The following is a 27,337-nucleotide window of genomic DNA, read 5'->3' as shown; positions in this document are numbered from 1 at the left end:
TGGACAGTATTTAATCAATCAACACAAGCTCCTCTCACCTCTTGAGGAAGTTCCAGCTTAGACCTATCATCCAGTCCATTAGAGTGCAAGCCCATGAGGTAAGGGACAGGAGCATCTAGAAAATGAAGGAGGGATGCTGGAAGGATAGGAACATACACGTGCTGCCACTGAAATGGAAACATTAGTGCTGTGATGGTCTCTGCCACTGTCATCAGCCTCTGATAATCTGAAAAACATCAAGAAAATTAAATTTTTTTTTCACAAATACTTTTAAGTAAATGAATTTAAATTAAAGAAATGAGAAGTTGCTTGAAAACAGAAACCACAAAACCCAGTGTTAGCTGAGTGGCATCATAATGAAAACCCAGACCTGCACACGCAGCACATTTTGCTGAAACAACAGAGAGAGCTCAACCTAAAGTAGGTCATTCTACAAGTCATATGGAAATGAGCAAACTAACCCTTAATGCATGCTAAGTCACTTTCTGCTACCTATACCAGGGTCACCAGGAGCACCAGTTTGAACACAGAAGCAATATTGTAATCAGCTAAGAAACACAACAGAAATAATTTCTTTTCTCTGTGCTCAGGGCTTTCTATGGAAGCCTTGGATGCAACCCAAGGCATCTGGTATCTCTCAGATAAACATTTTTTCAAAGAGTGTTTAAATGTCCATAAAGCATGCTGTATAGCAGCCAAGCCAACAGTGTGACTGAAATAACTATGCAGAAAATGAAAAGGATCAGCTTTGTTCAGCTTTTGCAATGCACAACCAAAGGCTCAGTTCAATGTAAAAACAACTCATGTCCTCCTAGAACTTAGGAGCAGTGTTAAAATACCTGTGCAACACACTGAGAGATCTTTTTATGCAGCACTGGTGGCTACAGCAGTTCACAGTGCTGGGCAAACACTGCACCCTCCTCATCTGTAACTACAGAGTCATCTCCAAGGGTTTTTGAAATCCCATAAAGGGGGAGGCAGCACCAGATGTGTGTGCCAATACAGCTGCTGAAACACCCCAACAGCCTTCCAGCTGCCAGGCTGGAAAGGGTAGAAAACACTCACACAACTAGGGCAATTCCTGCCTTCTGCCGGGCTATAAATACAGCACTAACTGGAGACACAGGATGCCTTTTCATGAGCCTGCACCAACATCCAATTCCAGCCAGGAAAGAGGAGGGAATACAAGGAAGAGAAAAACTCAGTAACCTTGATATGTGAGTATTAAGTGTGTGGGGGATGCCTGTCTTCTCCTTTCACAGAACTACAGACACTGTGAAACTGAAAATGACCCTTGAATGGGCAGCTCAGGTGCTGAGGTTTCTGAAGCTGTTGCACAGTCACAGAGGGCAGATGGAAACTGCAAGAATAATATTTTTCTAAACACTCTGGAGAAAAATTAAGCTTAACTGTGCACTTCCCAAATTGATGGCTTTGATTCTATCTTTTAGCCAGCCTCCACTCAAGACTTCAGACAGCAGGAAAAAGAAAGCCAAGAAATTCAGTTCTTGGCATTCATGACTAATTTTGTCTAGAGAAAAAGTTGCAGAGTTTGGGGTCTGCAAAGAGCACCACAACCTAAGAGGAACTCAGCACAGGTTTTGCTAACATCACCCATAATTCTGCAACTTAGGTTTTTAATTTTTAATTTTCACATCAAGCAGTGCTGGTAGAAAAGGTTATTGATGGAGCTACCTGTCACTGCCTCAGAGCAGACCTGCCATGAAGGACCCTTCAACCAGAACAGGTGAGAACAGCTTAAAACAGGTTAAAGGTTTTGCCAAAAGCTGATTTGGACTGAAATACCAATGAACATCACAGCAACACTCCCCTACTCTGCCAGGACACCAGCCTCTGCCTGCACACCTACATATTGGTTTGCAGCTTTAATCACAGCCTGACTGCAAAGAAGTGATGAATTAATGATAAGCTTTGGGAAGAGGAAGATTCTATTCCATACCCTATTTTCTTCAGTTTTTAAAGGACCTTTAAATGCAGCCATAGATACACAAACATTGCAGCTGGTTTGTATTCAGATTGTTTATCTGGAAGTGCAAGCCTTAAAATAGAAACAGTGTTTTCCTACTACACAAACCCCCTGTCTGATCGTGCTGGATAATTTAAATACAACTTCTCCCTCTGTCATTAGGCTAACTTTAGCATCAGCCTTCCACATTAATTATAAAGTAACATCAATAGGTCAGAATTTCTATCCAGTGGGCAGGCACCTCCTGCCAGGGAGCTCTCTGCAGAAGCAGCTCTCATCCTGGATATCCACACGGCTTCAGCCATTCCCAAAGATTTGGCCTGCCCAGCTGCAGCCTGCAAGTAACAGTGACTGCATTCTGCTACTGGCAAAATGCAAGGACAAAGGCAAGAAGCATGAAAATATAAACCAAAATAACTCCTATGTTTTCATAAGCTATACCTACTCAGAGAGGGTATGGAGGGAGTTTTGGGTTTAAAGAAGCAAGCAGCACAGTTCTTGTACCAAAGAATTACAGTAGATTTAAAAATAACAACAACAAAAAGATTAAAAGAGTGAAGAAGTGTTTCAACAGTGCTGTTTCTTGTCCTTGAAATCAGAATGTGCTTTTTCTGGTGTCAATGACATGATTTTTTGGCCTAGTATTGTACACAAGCACTGGCAGGGAAATAATGACATATGACTAGGGCACTGTTAGATGGGAAATGCTTAACTGATCACTGGGCAAGGAAAAGAAAATCCACTACTTTTTTAATATGGCCACTTAAGAACACAGAAAAAGCATGATTTGTTATTCTAGCTGTAAATAAAATACATTATATCTTAAAGTGTGGATGAGAAGTTACACAATAATATCTATCTGTAGAAGATTTTAAAAATCAAAAAATAAATAGAGAGGCCCTGTGCCTGGAAAAAGAGGAACAGGATGGGAAGAAGCTGGCAGCTCTAAGAACCATAATTCCACCTCCCCATTTTCACATTCTACCAGAGAGAAGTCTGTCAAGTGCCCACAGAAATCCTCTGACTCAGCCAAATTTAAAACAATTATACCATCACATTTTGGAACACTTTTTTCTTTTCATCTTCCTACTTCATGGATCACAATGGAATACTGTTGTATTTGTCAAGTAACTCACAAGTCACTTCAAAACCCCTGCAGCTGCAGTAAGAGCCAGCTGTGGTTAGCAGAAGCAGTGGGGTGCAGCATCTCCTGTTGTGTGTCTGGCACAGGGACTCAAGCAGCAAGGTTCCTAAATCACTGGAGGCATAACCAGAGTGTCCTATGTAAGAGATCAGAGCTAGGCAGCACAGAGTAATACTGCAAAGACATTAAACTAATACCTTAAATCTCCAGGATGAACATCATTTTAAACTAGTGAAACAAAGATGGGGAGGAGTGATTCAAAGGCAGGGCAGAAAAAAACCCCTTATTTGTGCTGCAACATGGCAGCAGACAGCTGCCACCCAGAAAATAAAACTGTCCTAGAGCACAGTCTGTGGCAGCAGTGCATTACATTTCTCCTTTTTTTGTTTCTAGCTGTTTAGAAAAATTACCTCCAAGCAGATTTCACAGCTGTCTTAACTCAGTACACACTTTTCAGAAGAGCTCTAGGTGCTCTCTGAGATAAGGAATAAGTCTATTTCACAGTTACAAGAGCAACATAAATTGCAGGAATGCAAACCAGCCCCCACAGAATATCTGGCAGGGCACTTCCCACAGGCCTCCAGCACCACTGGCTCTTTCCAGAGTTCCTCAGCACTTGCAGCATCCTCAAATTCCTCCCTCTCTGGCACTTTTCCAAATGTTGGACAGGTCTCTCAACAGGACAATCCAATTGAGGCATTCATTCCCCACACTTGGCTTACAGCAATCCAAAATACACAAGGCTGTGCCAACATAGTGGGACAAAAGGAGAATTTCCAGAAGCATCAAGTCAGAAACATGTCAAAGGAATCTTAAACCAAAACACTTCCTCTGCCAAGTGAAGTTACTCCTACTCCAAGGACTGACTGAAACTTAAAACACTAAAATAATTTGTTTCCAAAAGAACTGCACTTGGCAACAAATTCATAGAGACATATAATTATGAAAAGGTTTGGGTTGGAAGGGACCTCAAGATCATCTAGTTCCACCAGACCTCCAAGAGGTTTGGGGTTTGGTTTTTATTTTGGTAGTCTTTCATTATTTTGTGTGTGTTTGGTTTAGGGGTATTTTTCCAAGTAAATCTTACAAATCTGTTGATCCTGACGTGTACTGTTCTAAATTTAAATCCACTCAATGAGTGTCACAATCTCACCTGACCTGGGAGAACAAGAAATTTCTGTCACCTCAGCTGTCTTGGGTTGAACAAACTCAAAGGACATTTAAAAACTCAGTATTTATATTCTGAAGGACAACCAAGACTCACAATGGTGTGTATGCAAGAACATGAAAAAGTCTTTACAAAAGTATAGCAACTCCTGATTCCACTTAGAACTGAGTGCACAAATCACCTGTACCTCCATTCAATATCTCCTGCTTTACAAACAGCAAAAAACAGTAACAGTATGGTTACTCAACCATACTGAAGAAAGAGGAGAATATACTAGCACCATATTCGAGTTGAAAAGAACAACAGAGGCAAACAAACAAAAACTAAAGAAAACAGAACAAAAAAGCAGAGAGATTAAATCCCTCAGAAAGTGCTTAACAGAAGTTATGTTTCAAAAAACAAAACTGCCTACTATTACTGAGAAGGCACTGCTGCAGCCAGTTCACCAAACCTGAGGCTCAGAAGACAGCAAACAACTAACAAAAATTATTTTTCTACTGAAAGAAGACTTTTCAACCAAAAAGTAAGGTGAGAACTTGACAGAGAGACAAGACACCTCCATAAAATGTACAGCACAGCCCAGCTGAGCCCAAGCTTGGGGTGAGGCAGGGAAAGAGTGGGCAGAAACTGTCCCAGCTGATCCCTCATCCCTCTGAACTCCAAATGGCTGAGCCTGCAAACAAGAAACTCAAGTGTCCCAGGGCTATTTTAAGCCTCTTTAATTAGCCACTGATCAGACACCTGGAAAGGGCCCAAGACAGAAAGCTGAACCTATTAGAAGGGCTTGGAAAGAGAAGCCAGAACCCAGCAGGCCAGCCCAGAGGTGAGCTGAGCTCCAGGCTGGAACAGCAGAGCACTCACAAGGGGATGGCCTGGAGGGAGCTCCAGGAGCACTGCTCCCACAGGGTGATGGACATGGGGAGCTTCCAACCCTCCACAGGAACCGCAGACACCCCCAGAGGCCAACACCCCCACACCCTTCTTGAGATGCAAGTGCTGAAGTCTGAATCCTCCACTGCTATCCACAGAAACTCTCCCTAAATCTCAAACATATCAAAGCCTAACCCATTTCAGGGGAAACCACAAAGAAGCTTGTCTGCTAGACAAGTATTTCCAGATTTGCTATGAATTTGTTTTTTAAATCCAAGAGAGTAACCACTACACAGTTCTGTAAGTTTTTCTGACTGCATCTGAATTACTGGGCAGTTTTTCTCTTGCAGTTCACAGTGTCTATAAAATGATACAACTGTAATTTAACACCCTGATGCCATTACAGACTTTTAATCACCCTGATTGTACACACAGATCCATCCTTGGCTATAGTCTATGCACAGATCTTAACACACTTAACACAAAATCTGTATTTCATGCTTGGAGATGGTTGCTGATAAATGTAGGTAATATTTTGTAAATAGTTACCATTTGTGTTCTATCTATTTCAAGGAAAGTAAACACTGAAAACAAATTTCAGTAACACCATGGACTAGCTCTGAATTTGTCTAGGGGTCTTTTAGGTTTCCTAACCATTACTATAAAGTAGTGTTCAAATGCAGGCTGTCTGCTTAAACCACACCATTCTGAATGAGTGAGTCTGGACTAATGTTAGTCAGCTTGGGACCAAAAAGAAAAAGTACAGAAATTATCTTTTGGCATAATTCCACATAGTCTGTGTTAGAGCAACAGGATGTGGAGAAAGAAGGCCAGTATCCACAAATTTCAACACAGAAAATAGATACCACTCCCACACTACTCACTAATTGATAAACATGCTATTTCAGCTCAGTTGCTGCCCATCCTCTCCAAAGCAAGCTTTAGCTCTGTGCCTTCAGAGCTGTCACTGTTTCAAGGCCTTCATGGAGATTTGGGATTTGAGCTCAGTCAAAACTTTTTTCAGGCACTTCTCTTTCAAAGTAACAACTGAAATGTGACTTTGGGTGCTCAAAGAGAAAACTGCATTTGCATGATTAACTCTTCTTCAGAACCAGATATATACATAATTAACTGTGTACTGTTTCAGAATGCATGGCTAGTTCTGCAGAGATAGCAGGGAATTCAGCTGAGCAGCTAGACAGGAACATGGAAAAGGCAAACTGCTCTATCCAGGAGCACAGTTCCAGAGCCAACAACAAAGGGGTCAGCCAAACCACAAATAGAGGAGATGATGTGAAAAGCCAGTTTTAAGTTTAGGTGTCTAACAGCAGGAGCCAATGCAACACTCTCCTTACAGTGCTTTTCTTTACCTGAAGACCTGCAGACAGATCAGCCAGACTGCAATAGCATGCTCATGCCACTTTAATGCAGCTATTCTGCTGTTTGTGGTGCTTTTAGCATTCAGGACACAGTAAGATCTTGCACCAGTACAACTACAAGATAAGAAAACAAAACCCAAGTACTCACGCTGTGAATATAGCAGTATCTGAAACTCCAAAAGGGCACAGGTAAAGAGTTGAACCACATTTTCTACTCCAAGCAATTCAAAAACTTCTTTAACAGGAAAATCAAACAATGGTAGTTCATTGGTGCTTGGCCTCTGGCAGATAATTGGTCCATAAACACCTGAAAACTTCAATGACCTTCCTGCTGGAGGAAGAGGAACCTCATAGAGAATATTGTAGATGTAGCTCTCTAAAGGGAGCGGCGGTGGCTGAGGCGAAGTCACTGCTTGGTGAAGCTGTTCCAGAACTTTCTTACAAGCTTTCATGAAAGACATTGGAGTAATCAGACAAATGCACTTGGAGACATAGAGAGTGTCTCTGCTGATGTCGTAGGAGTTAAACCGCTGCAGCTTTGAGACAGAGGTGCCATTGCAGTCCCCGGTGCTGCTGCAGCTCTCCTTGTCATTGGAGGGAGGGCTGTGAAGAATGTCATACTCAGCATTGTGCATGTGGTACAGGGTCTGCATTGCACTGCAGATCTGCTTGCTAGTGACCTCCTCAAAAAACGTGAGAGAAAATCCAAATGTCCGCGAGCCATCTTCGCGAGTGATAATGAAAGAGTGGAACTGAGGTTCTCTGCAATCTGCTTGTGTCTTGAAAGCAAGCCCTTTAGGCATACACAGCTACAAAAAAGGGGAAGGGGAGACAAAATCCATTAAAAAACGCTTTTCCCTCCCCCTGCCCGCAGAAGCATTGGTGAAAATGGGATTTAAAATCCACAGGCTGCCATCACATCTCACTTTAAATTCTATTAACTGTTACATTTCTGCACAATACAGTGATATGGGTCTAAATCAGAAAAACAAAAGGAATGTATCAAAAGGGCTGCATGCAATTTCTATTGAAACTTATTACTATATTGTTACCAGCCTCATATTTTTAGGAATAAAATAATAAAATTCAAACACATATAAAGGAAAGTACTTTTCTGGTCACCAAGGCCAGAAACCTGAGAGAGAAAACTGTTATATTTTATCTAAATGAAGATACACCACATTCTATTAAATGGAAAAATCATGCACAAAAAAATTAATTAACTGCAGACTAATTTATTTCTCTACTAATTCTCTAGAAGTAACAAAAAACCCAAAAGCCATGAAGTGATACTGACCATTCCCACTGCATCCTGGTCAAAAGGATTCCATTCAACATTCTCAGGATAGCGAGCAAGAACTTTGGATTTAAATGTGCGTCTTAACGGAGTCTGCTCAAAGTTTTCCCCTGCAGATGAAAGAAAAACACATAAGTCAATATTTCATTCCCTTTTTGAGCAAAAACAAGGCCAAAAAGCAGGACATCAGCAGGTAGACTCGAGGGTAAGTGAATTAAGGACACATTCCTTTTAAGAGAAACAGAAAATGCAGACAGTTGGTTAGCATATAGTCAGACTGCAGATATTAGCAAGGATTAGCTTTGTAACATTTCTGTGTCACTGAGTATCTGTGCTTTTCCTTAAGTGTGGCAGTCTTGAGATTGTGGTCATGACAGCAATTCTCTAAGCCACTCTTCAGATATTTCAGATTCTTGTTAAAACACAGCGAAAGCTTCAGTTTCAGTGCAATGTTGTTACTGAAGAAAAGCACAAATAGACAAAATGCAAAGATGATGCAACTTTTAGATAGACATACAAGTGACATCATGAGATCTCTTAATTTCATTTTCAAGACTCAGGAAAAAAGATAACCACCATCTATTGCAAGAAGTTAGCTGTGAAGGAAGAGTCTAGAAGGTTAGAAGGTCAAGAACCACATAAACGTCCATGAAGAAAGAGTATCAGATGAACAAAGTGCTTTTTTTTTTGCCCCACACTTTTTCCTTTACCTTCTGTTGCACTTGAAATGAAACGGCTGCCACCATCTCGGGTTTTAGAGGCCTGTATATACTGGCATAAAGCTATATAACAAATAAAAACAACACTGCATTATACATTTCATACTGTTGATCGTGATCCCGTCGCTAACATACACCAGAAAAAACATACAAATATCCAGAATTAGCATGCAGAACAGGCTACTCCCCTAATATGCTTTTTCTACATACACAACTTATATAAATTTCTCATTTTACCTACACATTTCTAGAAGGAGATGATCAGTATGTAAGAGAAGCTCACTGTTCCTGTACACACAGCCAGAACACTGATGCAGGAGGAACAAGCTGCTTGAGAAAATTAAGTTTCACATGATAACTACAAAATATTCCCAAAGAACAGATGATGAAACTGACCCCAAGGACAAGATCATTTCAAGGCCTTTAGAATTGTGTGAATTTAAGTGGCATGGTCCAGCTTTCCACAGGTGCTATCCATACACAAGATTAGCTGAAAGCCTTGTGTGGAAGCTCTGAAATTTCCTCTAGAGCAATGACAGCCCATTGTGATAGCACAGAACCTTCTGCAGTAAATACTCTGAGTGTGAGCAGTTGCTTTAAAAAAAACACAAATGTGCAACTGTGTATCTTAAAATAAGCTTAGCTATATTACTAGAATGCAATTAGCTAAATGAGCATGCAGCTGTTGACAGCTGCACTAACAATCAGGCACAATTGCATGAAATCATATGCTTTAAATAAATGGAACTATTTCAGCAACACCTGCAAAAGAGAAAATACACTCCAACTCCTCTCTTGTTTTCTTACATGCAGCAATTACAAGGCAATAGAAATTGATTTCAGAATTGGTTGGGTTTGTTTTGTACGTCTAGAGTAATATTTAAAGTTCAATTTCAAAGCCAAGTTAGAATCTTTATTTGGCACAACACTTACTTGCAGTAAGTAGCCACAGACAGAGATCTTGCAGCACTGTCTCTGCACAATACAGAACCCAACACAGACATTACACCAAAGCGCACAGAATTTCCAGTGAATGCTTAACAAGTCCTTTGACAGCTGAGAAGCCTGGTAACTGCGGATTTTCTTTAAGTCTTAAATACTATCTCAGACAGGGAACTTACCCTGAATCAGGACCTAGGACAGGTCTCACAATACCCAAAATATTAACATCTATTTTGTTAATTCTCTGGGTTTTCGCATGAAAATGAAGGAGGCATTGTTTTCATTATTTGTCTGAAAAATCAACAGCTCAGCTAATTTTCATACAAAATCACACAGCTACATTATTTATTAATCTGTTCAACCATATCATTCAATAATATCATTGTTCAGAAAGAAAAAAATGCGTATTTGGGAAAATCTGAAACATGTAGAGAGAGGAATAGTTAGGAATAACCAGGACACAACTTCACTGAAATATAACCATCTTACAAAAGAGTAGAGCTAAAGACAGAAAAGATAACAGCATCTCCACAGCTAACACAACCATAAAAGATAAAAATAAGCATTTAAAGAAACTTCCAGTCTCCCAGAAAGAAAAATGGACATAATGCCACATCTCTACTGACACAAACATCCACTCAAGTGAAGTCAGTCCTCTGTAAAAAGCTTTTAAAAGTATGTCAGGAGATTTAACACACCTACTGTTTTCTATATTTACATCTGTGCAGATGATGTAATGTCAACTTTTAGATAATTGAGGAAAAACCTCAGACATGTACTAAGCTGTTTTGTTCCTTGGCTGGCTTTTTTTTATCTTCCACATACGTAGAGGAGAGAAAATACACGAAGGCCAAATTTTCTCCTGAACTTGGAAACCACACAGCACAAACACTGAGTCCACCTATGTGCAAGGATATACATTTTGAAATTAAAAAGGAAGATCTGTGATTTGAAAGACCTTTTCATTAAGAGTAGTAACACTGCAAAATACATGATGCTGCATGATAAAAAAAAAGCCCAAACCCTAACAAACACTGAATGGATGTTCACTATTTAAAGAAGCCTTGCACCATCTCCTCCCAAGAGACATTCTCACCAACACACTCTTAAATTTTTTAGAGCTGGAGTCTGGCTGTAATTTAATGAAAGGACCAAAATTGATTTCTGGAAACCACTGAGTCCTGATTCAGACAGAAGCATAAGGAACCCTGTCAGGCCTTGCTGCCATCCATCAAGGCACTCAGCTGTGGCACAGACACTGCTGCTGCTGCCACTGTGCCCCAGCAGCGCCTTCCTCTCCTCTCCTCCTCACTGGAATGCTGCTGCCAGCCCTGCAGGATGCTCCTCTGCCCTTCCACAGCAGCACAGTCTCCCATTCCCAGGCAGCTCTTTTGGGAGAGACTTCATGCTTGGAACATCACAAACCCCTGGACCATGCTGGCTCCCAAAGATCCTGGTTCAAACAAGCAGGGAATGCCAAGGGACAGCTCAGCCTAGGTGATCTGTGCAAGCCCAGGACACTGGACACTGTTTTCCTGCCATTACAAGGAAAGGGAACCTGAGCACCTCTATTTCCTTTTCCTGAGCTCCCCCTTCTCTCCTCTCTAGTGACTGTCACTAGACAGCCATCAGCAGTGGAGAGGGGGAAAATCCACAAACAATATTTACTTACAGCCAGAAGCAAAAAGCAATTAATCCTAAATGTCTACATTTATGATCAGCCTCAAACAGAGACACCCTGCTACAGCAAAGCACCAACTGCAGCACATCTCCAGCAGCAAAAATAACTCAAGGTTTCAAGATCTGTCTGTGTGTGAATTACAGAGTGACAGAATTAAAAAGATATTCTGAGCTGGAAGGGACCCACAAGAATCATTGAGTCCAACTCTTAAGTAACAGGAATCAAGCTACAACCTTCATGTTATTAGCACCATGCTCTAACCAACTGAGATAATCTTGGTTTCCTTCAGTTAGTTGATTAATTCAGGAATAATTGAAATGGTTTTGATAAAAAGAGTGAAGAGCAATTTTAGCAAATGCAAGAGACCAACTCACCAGCAGAAATGGACAGTTGTATTCTGCAACTAAGAAAATGAAGGCATAAGAGGAAAAATGAAGGCATGAAGGCATAAGAGGAAATAAAACTGATAAAAATATTATGTATGCCATAAGTTGAGATAGAGAGCAAGTTCCCATACTTAACAACCATCAAAGGACTGCTATCCTCATATCATGTTTTTCACATGGTTTCTCTCCCTTAGCAGAAGTAATAGCTAGTACTTTCCTTATCCAAGTTATAGTAAAGAATTCCTTAGAAATTATTTATCTAAAAATAATTTCTTTCTTTTATACACATTCCACGCAAAAGGAAAATTTTGGGGATTTTTAATGGAACACAGTATTTCCTGCTGAAGACTAGAGAGGTCTTTCAAACACCATTGATGTTCTTCATATACACATTTACCCCTCAGGTGTTTGTTATATCAGAGGAAAAGCTCTACAGAGATCAAGATGTAAAATGTCCCACACACTGCAAAGCTGCAACTACCTTGGACTTAAATCAGAGTCAATAATCAAACAACTACAACTCTAAGATTATTTGTCAAGAAACATCAAACAACATATGAAATCCATAAACACCCAGCAATACTTCAGGAAGTTTCAGGCCAACATCAAACTTTCAAAACAGTAAGAATCCCACTGCATTTTGCAATGTAAACAATAACATGAAAGCATAGAGAAATATAATTTAACCAGGCTCAGTACAAATCCACAAGCACCAGTTTAGCGCAGCCCTGACACTGCACCCAGCAGGGGAATGACAGTGACACAGAGCATCTCAGAATTTGTCATTGGGAAAAAACCACTCCCTGTGTCATCCCACTCAAAATAGGATCGGTGAAACAACATGGATTAAAAATAAACAAATAGAGAATAAAGAAAGGGTTAAAAAAGATTAACATTTCACTAATCCAGTACAGTCACACCAACAGCTTAATTAGCTCATGGTGATTCCCCAAAACAGGAGGGAAGCAGAAAGTAAAGCAGACACAGGGGCTGTGAAACTGGTGAGCTGGAGAAAACACGTGCTAGAGCTCTAATACCTGCTGGCTCCTGAAGTCAGCCCTCTCTCCTCCTGAGGCCCAGCTCAAAACCTGCTGGCTCCTGCCATGCCAGGCAATAAATAGATTTTTCAACACCAGCAACCATCACCAGCTCTGGTGATGCCCTTTGCTTCCTCTCCCATTTTTCACACTTTACCAACCCTCCCCATTAAACATGATAGATCCCTGCTGTCCTGGAGATGGCTGAGCACCTGCCTGCCCTGGGGTGGTGGTGAATAATTCCTCTTTTGCTTTACCTATTAAGCTGTTTTTATCCTGACCTGAGAGTTTTCCCACTTTTACACTTCTGATTGCCTCACCCACTCCACAGGAGGGGAGCGAGAGGCTGTGAGGGGCTGGCTGAAACCACACCACCGCGTAATTCGAGAAGACATGCATGAAAGACTTAAGTTATTGGAGGCAGCTCGCTTATCAAAGGGGAGGTCACCAGCTAGACACAGCCTCTGAGGAAGTCTCCTTGGCTGAGGGCTGTCCAGGATTGCAGGTTTGGCCTGGCTCCTCCTGGGCAGGCAGAGCTCAGCTGAGAGCAGGCTCAGACCACAGAGGGGGACACTGAGCACCAACAGGATTAAATCCCACATCAGAGGCAGGTAATTCTCCAACACCTCCCTCTCACATCTTTTCAGTAAACTGAACCTGATGGACTGAGTTGTGTGCATAAAGCAAACAACAAACCTGCTCAGGATGGCCAGAGAGTTGAAACACATTACATTTATTTGGAAGATCCAGCTCAAACAATCCAGCTCCCCTTTTCACAGCAGCTCACACCGCTGCTCTAACAGCCACCTAATGCTGTTTGCAATGTATGGAACCATGATGGGCTTTCAGTTTCAACTTCATTTGCACCACCTGAAATTATGCTGGCCTACATATCTGTAATTTGGACTTTGTAATTGCCAGCACATTAGAGCAGCTAATGCATGCACTGCAAGTATCCTACGCTGAACTAACAAGTACACCTAATTTTATCAGCCCCTTCCTGAGTCACCTAACACTGAACATGAGCCACACCACCACAGAGATCTGTAGGGTATGCTGGAAACCTCCCTGGCTCTCATTTTCATGCTGCTCCCCCTTCTCACCTGTGTTACTTCTCTTGCTGCTCCACCTGTGAGCAGTGGACAGCAGTGTCTGTGTTTGATCTGGTGAGAATTAGGACTTGCAAACTCATGGAGTCTCCAGCCTAGGCAGGACAACATTGCTTTGGAAGTCTCATGCATCACTCTGCATGAAGCTATCCATTCCAATGGATATGACTTTTTTGTAAGATTATAACAAGGGGGGAAAAAGTTCTATAAACTAAAATTAAAACATTCAATTGAAAACCTGCAAATGCCATCTACCAAGCTTTCCTCAGCTTTGAGCGGGAATAAAAAGAATGAACTCTGAAGGTCTAATTTTAGCTCTTTCCTGATTTACCCAGAGAAAAATATGATTCACTGCCTTCTGTATTCCTCTTCATGAAAAGAAAGGGAGGGGAAAAGGGTCTTCCCAATACAGTAATAAGAAAAATGGTTAGGTTATACAACTTGCAGATTCACCTATTTATGACCTTGCATAGATGTAACATGTTTCCACATGCATTGCTTACAAATTTCTAATGCACATTTCCAAGAAAACTTGTACATGATACTAACAATTCAAATTTCCCTGCTGACTAGCTTGCTTCTTTGTAAGAATGTTTTTAACCCTGCATTTTTTGTCTTCAATATCTCAAATTGTTATTCTCTGTAAATCCTGCACTGCCATGAAAAGTTTTCATTTACATAATAGAACAGTGGCTTAAGTTGTCCTTAATGAGAAAGGGAAAACTTTTTTAAAAAAAAAGCCAAGGATACTTTGCAAATAAGGCCTTTTTTAAATAGAGTCATGGCCTTTTGAACATGCTGTCAATTCACCATTTGGCTTTAATATTTACAAAGTGACTGCAGTGCTGCAACTCTAAAATGTATGCAAGACTAAGAACTGTATAGGAACTTCTCCCTGCATCTCATCTAGGAAAAACATCTTTGAGCAGCTATCTCAGATGTAGACCAGCTCAATTTTCCCTCTATGACAACAGAGAGCAAGTCAGAATAGGTTAGCCTAGTTGCCAGAAAAAGTGCCCCAAAAACAAACTAAATGGTGGTGGCAATACTGATTTTAAGGCATCATTAATACTGCCACCTTTGTTTGCTCACTGAGTCCACTCATCTGCTCAAAATAATTACAGAACAAAGATCCAGAAAGCTTGACTGGTTCTGGTTAAGTGGTTTGCTGCTTCCACCCAGCCAGGCAGCTTCTTTCTTTAAATTCCTGTGATACAGCCTGCTATTAATTCAATTCATTCTGTCTCAGTGTACATTTATTGTATACATGACATCTTCAAATAAAAAATTCTTAGATAGCATGCAATTAAAACATTAACTTTATATTTTCCACATAAAGACACTTACTGGAATCTTTTAGCATACAGAGACTCTATCAATTTCTGCTGTCACTAAAATGAATGTCTTGAACTAAATATAAAACAGCTTCAACATGAAACAGTCACATTGCTGTAATTAACAAATGAATAAGAACAGTGAGAATTTGTACCAGCAACAGAAACTATGAGCCATGCACTTAGGGCAGCCTTCCTGTACTAGTCAGCACAGAGAATCCAGAGAAAATGGATTTAGAGAAGACCCTGCAGACCCTACAACCACACCCTTTAGCTCTGCACTGTCTGCCCCACAGCTCAAAGGATCTGGGAATGGTGGGAACCCTCCACGTCCTGCAGGGTGGGGAACTGGAGACCCAGCTGACAGACAGAGCAGAGGTTTTCACAACTGAGGGCTGCAAGGCAAAAATCAGACAACAAGGGGATTTGAACAGCACCTAAACTACAAACACCATTCCCAGAACAGCCTAATTCTACCCTGCTTCAAACTAAAAACTTCTATAAAGCACAAAGCCATACTTCAGTGAAAAGGCCATCATTATTTTCAAAATGTCCTTTCTCATTCTTGGGTTTCAGGTGAGAATTTTTTAAGAGCAAAACCATACCGGCCAAAGCACCTAACGAAAAGAAAAAAAAGGTTTCCAAAGATACAGTTTACCTCAGTTCCAAAGATAAAAGTAACACTTAGAATCAGGTGAATCCAAAACCAGCACAAACAGCAATGAGATTCCCAGTTCTGCCAGCAAACATCCTCAGTACACAAATAAGGCTATAGATACTACAGTAAATAATTATGTTTATCAAACATAAAATTACTTCAGCTCCAAAATTCATGGTCCAAGTCTAAATAAAAACAGCTGACTGGCAAAACAGATAGAGTGCACACACTTCTGGAACCCATACCCCAGAAAAGATGAAAGTATGGAGTAAATAAAGGCAATCTGGGGAGAGGGAGGCACTGGGGCAAAGAGATGGTGCATACACTGAGGGATCTGAGGACTTCTGGACTACTCAGACTGACACATGACCAGCACCTGGCCTGGTACACTGAGAAAGAAAATACAGAGGCTTAAGATGCATGAAGGGATGCAAAGACAGTCAAGCCAAGAATCAGTCTCTTAAAGCTGAATGCCAAAGAGTTTGGTTAAAAATAAGACTTGCCCTATTTTAACTTTCCAACAAAAAATGTGAAATATTCTATTTTCAAGTCTTAAGAGAAAACTGGGATAATCAAACAAGCAATTAAATTATATGGCCTGAACCATAATACCATAATAGATGTGAAATAAGATGGAAATCTGTTGATTCAATCTAGCCTTTCAAACACATACAATAAACAAACAAAAAAAGAAAAAAAATCCTAGGCCAAGACTTCTGGAGAACACCACCATTCTGATTTTTAGGACACTCTATTATAATACTAAAGAAAAATCCTTTCAATAAATACAATACATACACAGAGAGCTATTAACACAGTAAGAATAAGCCAAGGTTTACTTTTAAAACAGAAAATTTCTCTGATTCTTTCTTCAACAAATATTAAACCATATGTAACTAGAAGAAAAAAAAGCACCTCTCTAAAATGCAGGAAATAAACATTCAGAGTCTGGCAGACTAAGGTAAGAAATTCATTATACAAGAATTCTTGGAATAAAAACCATGATTCAAGAAAAGCTGCAGCTGCCAAGTCTGTAAGCAAAGAGCCACTCCATCAATAGACAAATGCTTTCAGATTATGACTTGCTTCCTTCCTTCCAGTTCCTCCTCCTTAAACAGAGCTGCACGTATTTCTCATTAGAGAGGACTCCCTTCTCCAGCAAACCTCTTGCTCAGATATACACAAAGAAGAATTCTTCCCTTTTATCCTGAAACACACAAACCCTCTGTCCCACACTCCCTATCCCCCTGCCCCCGTTGGCAAGACCACCTGGCAAAGCGCAAGCTGAATTAGACCACTTAATTTGACATGGAATTGGGACTTGAACACTTTTTAAAGCAGGTTAAATTATCCAGGAGAAAAACCTTCAGGGTCACTTTCACTTCACAGCACTGCTGTTGGAGCAGCTGGAATCAGGTGTTTCAGCCACTGTCTGCAGCAGCCTCCACCCCACTGCATTTGTGACACATCTGCCACAGCTGGGACTTCCTCTAAAACCTTCATTATCAAAGTTACTGTTCCACTTTCCCTGGCAGAAAACCTTGAAGGCAAAGCAACTTCACTGCCTGCCCTTCTGAAACAAAGGTGAGAATATGAGCTACAAACACACAGTATGGATCCCAGGGCCAGTGAAATGTGTGTGGATGGAGTGCCATCCTTCCTCTGGGAAAGCTGAAGGACTTGCTTTAGAGGGAGGAGGGAAAAGACAAACAAATAACCAGTCTAAAAGGCTCTGATTTTTTTCCTGTTTGTCATCTAGGGAACCCATAGTTGCTTGTAAAAATCCCTTATCCCAATCCAAGAAGAACATACTCCATTGAACATTCAACTGACTATAAAATTCCTCCTTCTGCAGACTTTAAAAAGGTGAGAGACAAAAAAAGAGAGTTAACCCTAATCTGTTAAAGGTCCTATTGTTTTCCCATTTTCTTTTGCTTCCCAAAATTCAAGAAAAGTAATGTTTCAAAAATCATAACATAAATAAACTCACTGTGAAATGAAATAAATAAAAAAGAGGTCATTTAGCTAACTGGAAATTCAGTGTAAACTCTGCCTGATACAAATAATCGTTTATTCCTTTGATAGGTAAATTCTTCCAAGCCCTTCATGGCAAATGAAAATCTAGGAGTTAATAGATAGCCATTCATCATTTAAGCCCCAGCATTCATCTAGTTGATAACAAAACATGTTGCCACACACAGCCGGGAATCGTTTCAAATGCTGCAACAATGAATTTAAAGCACCACAGAAAAACAGCTGAGGCCATCTGCATTCTGTGATTGTAAGGTCAGGAAACCAAAAGCTTTTGTTTTTACTGTTCTGCTCCTGGTGCAAGGAAGGCGGGAAGAGGTGGGACAAGGAAGTGGCAGGACAGGGTAGGGGCAGAAGAAACCACCAAGAATCTATAGCAGCTTTTAACATAGTCCTCAGCTTGCATCTTTAAAAACATCCTAAAGATTTTTTCCCTATAGCTTTTCCCTTTGTGCTCTTCTGTATGTAACACAGGAAGGCAGATGGACAATATAAAGTACAATGTATTTTAATCAAGACTGTCTAGCAGAAATTTTCAATGGAATGGTCCTAAAACCAGAATTGTTTTACTAAACCACTTTTCTGCTCTAGCCCAAGCAAAAAGACTTACAGAAAGATATTTAGGTCTGTTTCCAACTAAACAGCAGAGGCAGGGCTCAGAATTTCAATGAAAGGCGTGTTCACAGCCACAGGGGTCAGGAGGGACACACTATTTCCATTACACAATAGATCTGCAATATGTGCAACAGAAGACACTAAGAAAGGAAAAGGGTGGCTTACCTTCAGAATAGAACCAAATTCTTTTACATGTACTAAAAATATGTAACAGAAGTGGAGACAAGCATATTTTAAGCATATTTAATATAGAAACCAGCTGTTCTCCTCATGCCCCCCTAAGACTGGCAGATCCAGTGGGACTCTTCAGGAAAGCCTGAGCACAGATCATTCCAAACAACTCTTCCCAACAACCATGGTCTCCTTTCACAGTGACACATCCCATCCACTTACATGTCCCTACTTTTTGTGCTCCCACAGCCCTCTGGCTCTGAGGACTGATGGAAACACATCTGTGTAAAAAAATAAGCATCAAATCTTACTGAAGCACTTTTCCACTCCTTCAACCAGGATATCACTGAGGTTTTGCATTGAAAAGGAAAAACATATTTTAAAGAACACATGAAGTCTTTCAGCAGGTTTCAAAACCATACAGAGGTCAGAAAAATACAGAAAGATCAGCAATGCAGTCATTTGAGTATACCAGCCCTGGCCAGTGTGCTTCACTTTACTATCCAACCTTTGAAAGTAACCTGCCTTAACAAGGACTGCTCCCCTTCTGAATAAAACAAAATGTGTCCTGTAAGAAAGTCAGGTTGCTTGATAGGAATGATTTCTAATCACAGAAAATTAATCAGATGTGCTGACAGTTTGGTCAAGGGATATGACAAACCCCAAAGCTTATCTCTGCTCTGGCTGGATCCTTCTTTATCATCTCTCCATCCATGCCTCCTGAGCTCTCCTTTCTTGTCCAGTTAAAAAAATTCATGTCTGGTTAACAAAAAAACCCCTCATGTTTTCAAAGACCTGAAAACAGAAGTCTCAGGTCCAACTTAATCACAACTGTGTATCACCACTGTGGTCCAGGTCATAAACAAAGACCTCAGTAAGGACAGGAAAGAGAGACCACAACACCTTACACCTGGGTTGGTCTGCACTGCCATAAAGTCTCTGCCAAAAGAATTCTGAGAAATGACCAAGATACTGGTAAACAGAAATTTTACCAGTCTTCAGCAAAACTTTTGGAGGAGTTACTTCACATTTCAATTTTAAAAGGAGCTTACTTGACATTTCCCAGATCCCACACATAAAAGAGACAGAAAGGACATGACAGCCTAATGCTGGCACCAACCTTGTTGACTTAAGGGACTTGTGTCTTCCCCAATGCAACTCTCATGGCAGCTCAGTAGGACATTGCTGGGCTTGGGGGCCAAAATTAGGAAACAATAATTGGCAAGGCAGCTTGCTGAAAGTAGCAAGTTAAGGAGGAATAACAGACAAGAAAAGCTCCTGAAAGTTTATGCTTGTACTGCAAAAAGGAAACTTTTCCAAACTGACCTGAAGCTATGTGAAAGAGTATCTGTTTCTGTAAAACCAACCTTTTTTCCTCACTCAGATACTGAAATGCTGCTTTCTCTGAACAGGTTCCTTTGGCCTGGCATGTTATTTGTCTCTAGATCACTTACCCATGAAATGAGATAAACTTTCTTTCTCAAAATGCTTCAGTATCCATATGTAAATAACTCAGTACAGGTGTACACATGGTACCTGACTGTGGCTGATAAAAGAGCCAGTAAAAAAACCCAAAAAAACTAAATAGAAAAAGCCAATATCCTACACTTCTACAGCAAAGTTTGCAACCAATGAGCTCTTGCCCATCAAACCATAAGTGGAGTAGCATTTTCCTGGAAAGACTAAGAAACATGCCTTGAGCAGAAACACTCCAAGTAAATTCTACATCCTTCACCAGTTAGTGCTGGAATGCCTGATAATTTCTCTGTGCAATAATTTTTTAAGCCTCACAGGGATAGCATTCCAGCTCACTGCAAACTTGACTGCAAACCACAAATCTGAAATGGTTGTCAAGAAATTGAGAGAGTAATTACTGCACAGTGTGCATCACTAAGTAATCACTTCTGACACTGTCACTTCATGGGCATCATTTCTGCTACATGAGCCCTGCAGGTTAGTGGGAATTCAAAAGATAACTATGAGAAGTCATCACCAAGAACACTCAAGTAGGACTTTCCTAAGTCAATAGGTAGATAAAAAACAATTGTGGTGTTTTGAAACTTCAGAATCAATAATTTGAAGAATTGGGAAAAAAGTTATTATTTGCAAAATGGCAGTGTTTCCCATCCAATTCACTCAAGAGCTCTTTGCGTAGCCTCTCTCTTGCAAAATAAACTGCAAACATCCCCAAATATAACAGGAAAAAACAAACTAGCACCAAAAAAACCCTAATGGACAGAAAGCCAAACAAGCTCATCTTTGTAAGCCCTGTCTTAGTAAGCTAAAATTCCCATGGCTTTTTTAAAATTCCTATGGCTTTTTTAAAAGCCATAGGAATTAAGCCTTTTAAAAGGCTTAAAAAACAGAGTTGTAAACCTCGGTTCTTTAGACAATGTTTTAACACCTTAAATTTATTCTCAAATCAAGAACCTGTAACCTTTCTCCTCCCCCACACATTGCCAAAGAGCCTTCCAAGTAAACCAAATTTATAACTGAATACAGAAAGGTTTTGAGGGGATTATTCCATAAAGGACCCAGCTCAATTGACCCCAAACACAAATATGATAGAAGACTGGCATTGCAGAAACATCCCCAGCAGCCTGTGGCTCCAAATGCAGCTCAGCAGAGCCCAGCTGCTCCCCCCTTACATCAGCTCTGCCTTTCTTTACCCATATCAGCTACCCTGGCACGTCTGCCTCAGTCCCCAAAGAGACAAAAGACCTTTTTGGCACTCAAACATGGCAAACAGCTCCAGCTTCTTGGGAAAAGATAGAGGGGGTAGGGAAGAGTGGAATAAGCTATTATCTGGAGTAAAACATTTCACATGTGCCCGTGTAAGCCCAGCCAAAAGCTGCTGCTATCTGCTGCCTGTCCACAGTGCCCTGAGTGAAACCAGGTGAGCTGTGAGCCCTGGGGACACTGCAGGGGCCTCCCACAGGGTGAGCACCTTGTCAGCAACCCCAGAGAGGCAAAGGAGCTGCAAACCTCCCCTCAGCCTCAGAATGAACCCCCAAGGGAAGAGGCACCGGTGGAAACTGTGGGAAGCTTGCATGGATACCATCCACATGCACAAAGGGAGGAAGAGGGGGAAAAAAACCTACCAAAAACAAAACCCCACAATCACAGAACAGCCTTTGGTAAAATCAAGCAATGGTTCCCAGCAGTGGAATTCACTTCTGCAGCAAGTGCTGGTGCCACCACCACAGCAAAGATAGAGGAATTTACTCACATGCTACTTTACAGTATTGCAGAAGGGCTGCACTGCAAACACCACAGCTACCTCCAATCCCAAATGTCTTAATTCTGAGATTAAAATTCCTAACACAACAAACTACAAAACAGTCAAATGTCAATCAGAAAATTATATCTGCTAATTTAAACTGTTTGCATTTCTTCTTCCTCCTCTTCTCCCTTTAGCCAGCCCTTACAAATACCTTTGCAGCAAAATAAAAGCCTGGAAGTATTTAAGTGTGTTTAACTTGGAAATGAACATGGGTACTGATAACAGCCTTACTTCATGGACTTCCAGAATGGAAATCATTCCACTAAGCAATTTACTGGCTTACATATGTGGCCAATGCCTTCAATCATGTCATCACACACGGTTTTTTTTTCAAGTTTATATCAATACAGAATTCCATTAAAACAACCCCTAACAATGCACAAAGATGAGCTGTCATTCTACATTTGAGGCCAACAAAATAGAAAAATAATGACACTTCAATTACAGACAGGGAAATGAGGTGAGACAACATTTCTGTTTTCCTGGTGAGGAGAAACACTTTCTCTGAGATTGTCAGAATAATTTTGAGTGGAGCTAGGTGAATACCATACACCAGGTATCTTCTTTTCACACACCACCAGCAATCCAGTGGCTCCTGTGGCAACACAGAGATGCCTCACTCGTAACCAGTCATGTTATGCTACTTAATCTACATGCAGAGATCTTGCCTCAACACCATTAAAAAGAAAATGCAAAAAAAAAGGGTATGACAGAGGAAGAACCATTAAAATTGTATCAGATCATCATACTAGAGAGTGAAAGCAGACCTAATATGAATTCTGAAAAGGCTCATGAAGGGTCTCTACAGGAAAGATATTTCCTGGACAAATGGGATTCACCTAACTCTATTTTCATTCTTCTGTAAGGATGAAGCTCATGATCAGGTGGAAAAACTCAAAGCACCATGATAAGGACTTGAGCAAAGGAACACAAGTTCACCTACTAAATAAAGTAATTTTTAGACCAAATCTTAAAAAAACAGTTCAAACTGGGAAGAAAGGCAGGAAAAAAGTACAGGTGGCAGAGCAGTCATTGGGTTTGCTTTTTTTTTTTTTAACAATCCTATTATGAAATCAACAACCTTTTCTTCACAGATCATAGGCTTTTTTTTCTTGACACTATTTCTCTTTTGTAATATTGCTATTTCTGAAATAATTATTATCATCCTTATGATATAAAGATTCAAGACTGATGATTCAAGACTACCAAGGTATGTTCAACAGATGAAGTTAGTTAGAACATGGGTTCCAGATATTTAGATCTGAGTTCTGTATTGTGTAAAAGCAACCCCAAGACCACATTTCACATAAATGTAAGGCAATGGCAAGTTAATGCTCTGCTTTGCCACTCCATAATAAACAAACTCTGGTGACAAGTGATTGCTTGTAAAAATCCTTTTATTCCATGTTCTTTTCCACTAAAATCCCACTAGTTCCATATAGTGCAAGGTTTCCCACCATCATTCAGATCACATCTGATTAACTCAACAGACAAAGGACTTCAGCTGAAAGATGAGCCTCAACTCCATTCTCATTACGTTTCCAGGGCACAGTCACACAATCTGGATGAAGAAATCCTACCATAATGTTGCAGCATTACAATACATTACATTACATACAGTAGATTTTTGGTGATGTATTTCATCATCTCCAGATGACCAAGGGCCAGCATTGTGCCCTTGCTCCAAAGAAGGCCAATGGTACATGGGGTTTATTAGTCAAAAACATTTGCAGCAGGCTGGGGGAGGTGATCCTGCCCTGGAGGGGCCACAGCTGTGCTCAGCTCTGTGCCCCTTAGCACAGAGAGTGCAGCAAGGGGCCACAAACACGAATAAGGGACAGGAGCAAAGGCTGACAGAGCTGGGACTGTTCAGCCTGCAGAACAGAAAAGCTCAGGACACAATCTCAGCAATGTAGATAAACATCTAACAGAAAGTGCAAAGGTGATGGAGACAGGCTGTGTCCCATGCCAGAGCCAGAGGTAATGGGCACACACCAAAACCAGGAGGTTCCACCCAAACATCAGGACACAGCTTTTCACTGTGAGGGTAACTGAGCCCTGGCACAGGCTGCACAGGGAACGTGTGGAGTCCCCATTTCTGGTGACACCCAAAATCACCTGGACATTGTTCCAGACCTGAAAACTGCCAAAGGTCCCTTCCAACATCAACCCTTCTGTGATTTGCTCTGTGAAGGAAATTCACCTGTGACAGACCTTAGCAGTATAATGAAAAATTCTGTCATCACTTCTGGTGTATCAACACCATCTGGAAACAGTAATGCACCGCAGTTCCTCTCTCTCTCACCCACCTTAGCAGCTGACACTGGAGCTTAAGCTTCACCCAGTGCTGGGGGTTTTGTTTTGTTTTACCATCACCTAGCAAATATCTTCTGTGTCCTTTAAGAGGTCACCCGGTGGGAACACAATTATCAAAATAAGAAAGGACGCCCAGAATTGAATTTAGGGATAAAAAAGCCCTAGCAATAGAGACTCTTTAACCCGTGCTAACTACAAGTCCTAAATACAGGATTTCTCATTGCATTAAAAGAAAACAAATATATATATATATATATGTTTGTTTATATCCTGTGCCTCTTCCACCAGCCAGCCAACTTTTTCAGGAAAAAGCCTTACAGCTGTGCTATTCAGTAAGCTTCCAACATACAAAGGGAAAACGCCATCAGAGGTGTCTCTTCAAACAAAGTAACTCGACCGAGCACCAATTCCTGAGCTTATCCCTCATTTCCAAGCCTGAAGCCAACGCTGTAGCACCCACATTAGGGCCGAACACCTGAACTGCGCGGCTGGGTGAGCCTGCCGAGAACAAAGTGTGCGGGCAGCATCCCCGGGGCCGCGCAGCGCGGCGGGCTCCGTGCGGGAGGGAGGGAGGGAGGGATGACATCATGCGGGGCCGCTCCGGAGCCCTGCCGCAGGAGAGCCCCGGGGGACACGGAGGGACACGCCGTGCCCAGACCCGCGGGGACCCGTTGTGTCCGGCCCCACAGGAGGGACCCGCTGTGCCCGGCCCCACAGGGACCCGCAGGGACCCGCTGTGCCCGGCCCCACAGGGACCCGCCGTGCCCAGACCCGCGGGGACCCACAGGGACCCTACGGGGCCCGCTATGTCCGGCCCGTCAGACCCGCCGTGCCCGGCCCCACACGGACCCTCCGGGACCCGCTGTGCCCGGCCCCACATGGACCCGCCATGCCCGGCCCCACAGCCCCGCACGGACCCGCCGTGCCCGGCCCCGCATGGTCCCGCAGGAGGGACCCTCCGGGACCCGCCGTGCCCGGCCCCACACGGACCCACCGTGCCCGGCCCCTGCCCAACAATGGGCACTCACGGAGCCAATTGTCTCAACAGGACGAGGATTCAGAAGCTGTTTTGCAGCGCAGAAATCAGAGGGAGGGGGGAAAAAACCAGTGCACAATGACCCTTTCATTGAAACAAGAAAGGCTCGCAGGAAGTACAGAGTGTTTCCAAGCCTTATCCAAAAGCCTCTGAAATATAACAGGGGCCTCTCCATTTTTATCAGTGGACACTGGAGGAGGCTATAGCCCAAGACACAGTTTGAAAGCATTATCAGTCACACTATCATGCATTATTAATAACACAACAAACTCAAGAAAACACACCCAAATTCCCCCTAGCTCTTATGCTGTGACATTATTGGAAATTTTCCCCACCTTCTTTTAAAATCTTTTCTCAAATAATGTAAAAATCTGTCTCCCTCATAAACACAAAAATCTCTTCTCCCCCCAGCCACACACCTTGTCACAGGTAACACCATGGTGGAACAGCAGAGAGCAGGATACAGCACACACTACAGTTCTACATACCATAGATAGAGTCCTTGACCAGGAGAGCAAATACAGAAAGAACAGCACGCTCCAGCTTTCAGACCTGCACACTCTGACAGGCTATTTTAAAAAAGGCACTTATATCTTCCAGTTTACTATTAGATAGCTAGCCCAAAGTAATGCACTGTTGGTTTTAAATTGAATTATGTGCAGAGAATTATTCATGTGCCCATCAAGAGCAGGGAGCATTACTGAGTGTGCCTCGCACCACATTACACAAATAGATTTGTAGTAAATTAACCACAAAATTAACATCTTTCTAATTGTTTTTGATCTATAAACTTCATTCATTCTCCATTTAATTAAAAGAAACCCTCACATATCTCTCAATGAAATTGCATTGCATTTTGTTCTCTTGGATTTCTTAAATCAAACTGATACTGTAATTTGCAGTGCCATTGCAGAGCACACTGTTATGCTGCACTCCTCAAGCCTCAAACTGTAGCCTACAATCACTTTAACATTAGACAAACATGAATTCTCTTAGGGAAAGGTACTGCTCAGCACGAGGGACAGGTGAGAAATTTTGTTTGAAGTCACTAAACAAAAAAAGTTTCCACAATAGGCAAAGTTTAGAGGAGCTCACTCAATGCAAGAAGTCAGTTCTAATAACACAAATTCCACTCTACGAGGAACAAACATTTATTTAGTGAGGGACAGCTTAAATGCATCAATGTAAAAAAAAAAAAAAAAAACTTATAAAAGCAAACTAGTAAAAAAACCGAGGCTGGGCGTGAGAGAACGTACTACCGGTTCAGAGCCCAGATACACAGAATCAGTGCTGATGTTAGGTCAGGTTTTCATCACCACATTCCCTCACCGTTCTGAACTGTTAAAGATGCTAAGCCACACTCCGATTTAACTGAGGCCAGTACAATGAGACTGAAGCTGAAGAGAGGAGCTGCTAAAACACAATTTAATAATTTTTAACCACGAAAACATTGCTTTGACACAGTGGTGTGGTCTAGATGGATACGGTTTAGTTGCGGTGTGAACATTCTCACCTAACAGCAGAGTAATCACTTCCTAATCCGATTTCTTTTCGGATACTCCTGCAAGAGAATTCTTATCCCGGGCTACGAAAAGAAGGCAACGCGGAACACGCAAAAGGTTTTCGCTCTCTCCCAAACCCGACTCGTTCAGGGTGCCCGTGTGTCTCAAGCGCCCGGCTGAAGTTGGTACGCGCAGGGAGCGCAGGACATCGCGCTGGGGCTCGGAGCGCCTAAAGCCAGGGCAGCGCTCAGGGCGCGCTCTGCCCAGCCCGTCCCACGGCGCTGCCCGGCCGGGTTCGGGGCAGCTCGGCCACTTGTACCGAGCCCGGTCCGCGCCCGGCCGGCCGCTCCGCATGCCCGGGGAGCCGCAGCGCCCGGGGCTGCCGGCAGGGCACGGGCACCCACGGCAGCGCCCGGACTGCGGGGCAGGGAGGTACCGGCGCGGGCAGGGCAGGTACCGGTGCGGGCAGGGCAGGTACCGGTGCGGGCAGGCAACGCGGCCGGACCCCGCCGCCCCTGCGCCCAGCGCCGCCGGCCACTCACCGGAGAGCTCGTCCGGCTCCAGCCCGGTCTCGGTGTCCAGCCCGCAGATGACGAAGTAGTCGGCGAAGCGGCCGGGTGCCGAGGAGCCGCCGCCGCCGCCGCTCATGCTGCAGGGCGAGGGGCGCGCGGG

General features: G+C 42.2%; 1 protein-coding gene across 4 annotated transcripts in view; it reads right to left on the bottom strand.

Annotated features, from left to right (window-relative positions):
• Window positions 1–27,337, bottom strand: part of DENND5A (DENN domain containing 5A) — a 62,774-nt gene extending 35,437 nt beyond the window's left edge. For 2 of the 4 annotated variants that reach the window (XM_054275466.1, XM_054275468.1), the window contains exons 1-5: window positions 27,208–27,337; window positions 8,556–8,627; window positions 7,846–7,955; window positions 6,697–7,357; window positions 39–226 (exon numbers count right to left, since the gene is read on the bottom strand). In XM_054275466.1, coding sequence (XP_054131441.1) covers window positions 39–226; window positions 6,697–7,357; window positions 7,846–7,955; window positions 8,556–8,627; window positions 27,208–27,313 — 1,137 coding nt within the window. In that variant the 5' untranslated portion in view covers window positions 27,314–27,337. The remainder of the gene's footprint in view (window positions 1–38; window positions 227–6,696; window positions 7,358–7,845; window positions 7,956–8,555; window positions 8,628–27,207) is intronic. The other 2 variants (XM_054275467.1, XM_054275469.1) reach the window with 1 other exon arrangement.

This window comes from Melozone crissalis, unplaced genomic scaffold (assembly GCF_028551555.1).
Source record: "Melozone crissalis strain CALT ecotype California unplaced genomic scaffold, PUWL_Pcris_2 ptg000018l_1, whole genome shotgun sequence".
In the NCBI taxonomy this organism is placed as follows: Eukaryota; Metazoa; Chordata; class Aves; order Passeriformes; family Passerellidae; genus Melozone; species Melozone crissalis.
The sequence above is the reverse complement of the archived record's forward strand: the minus strand, read 5'-3'. Positions and strand labels throughout refer to the sequence as shown.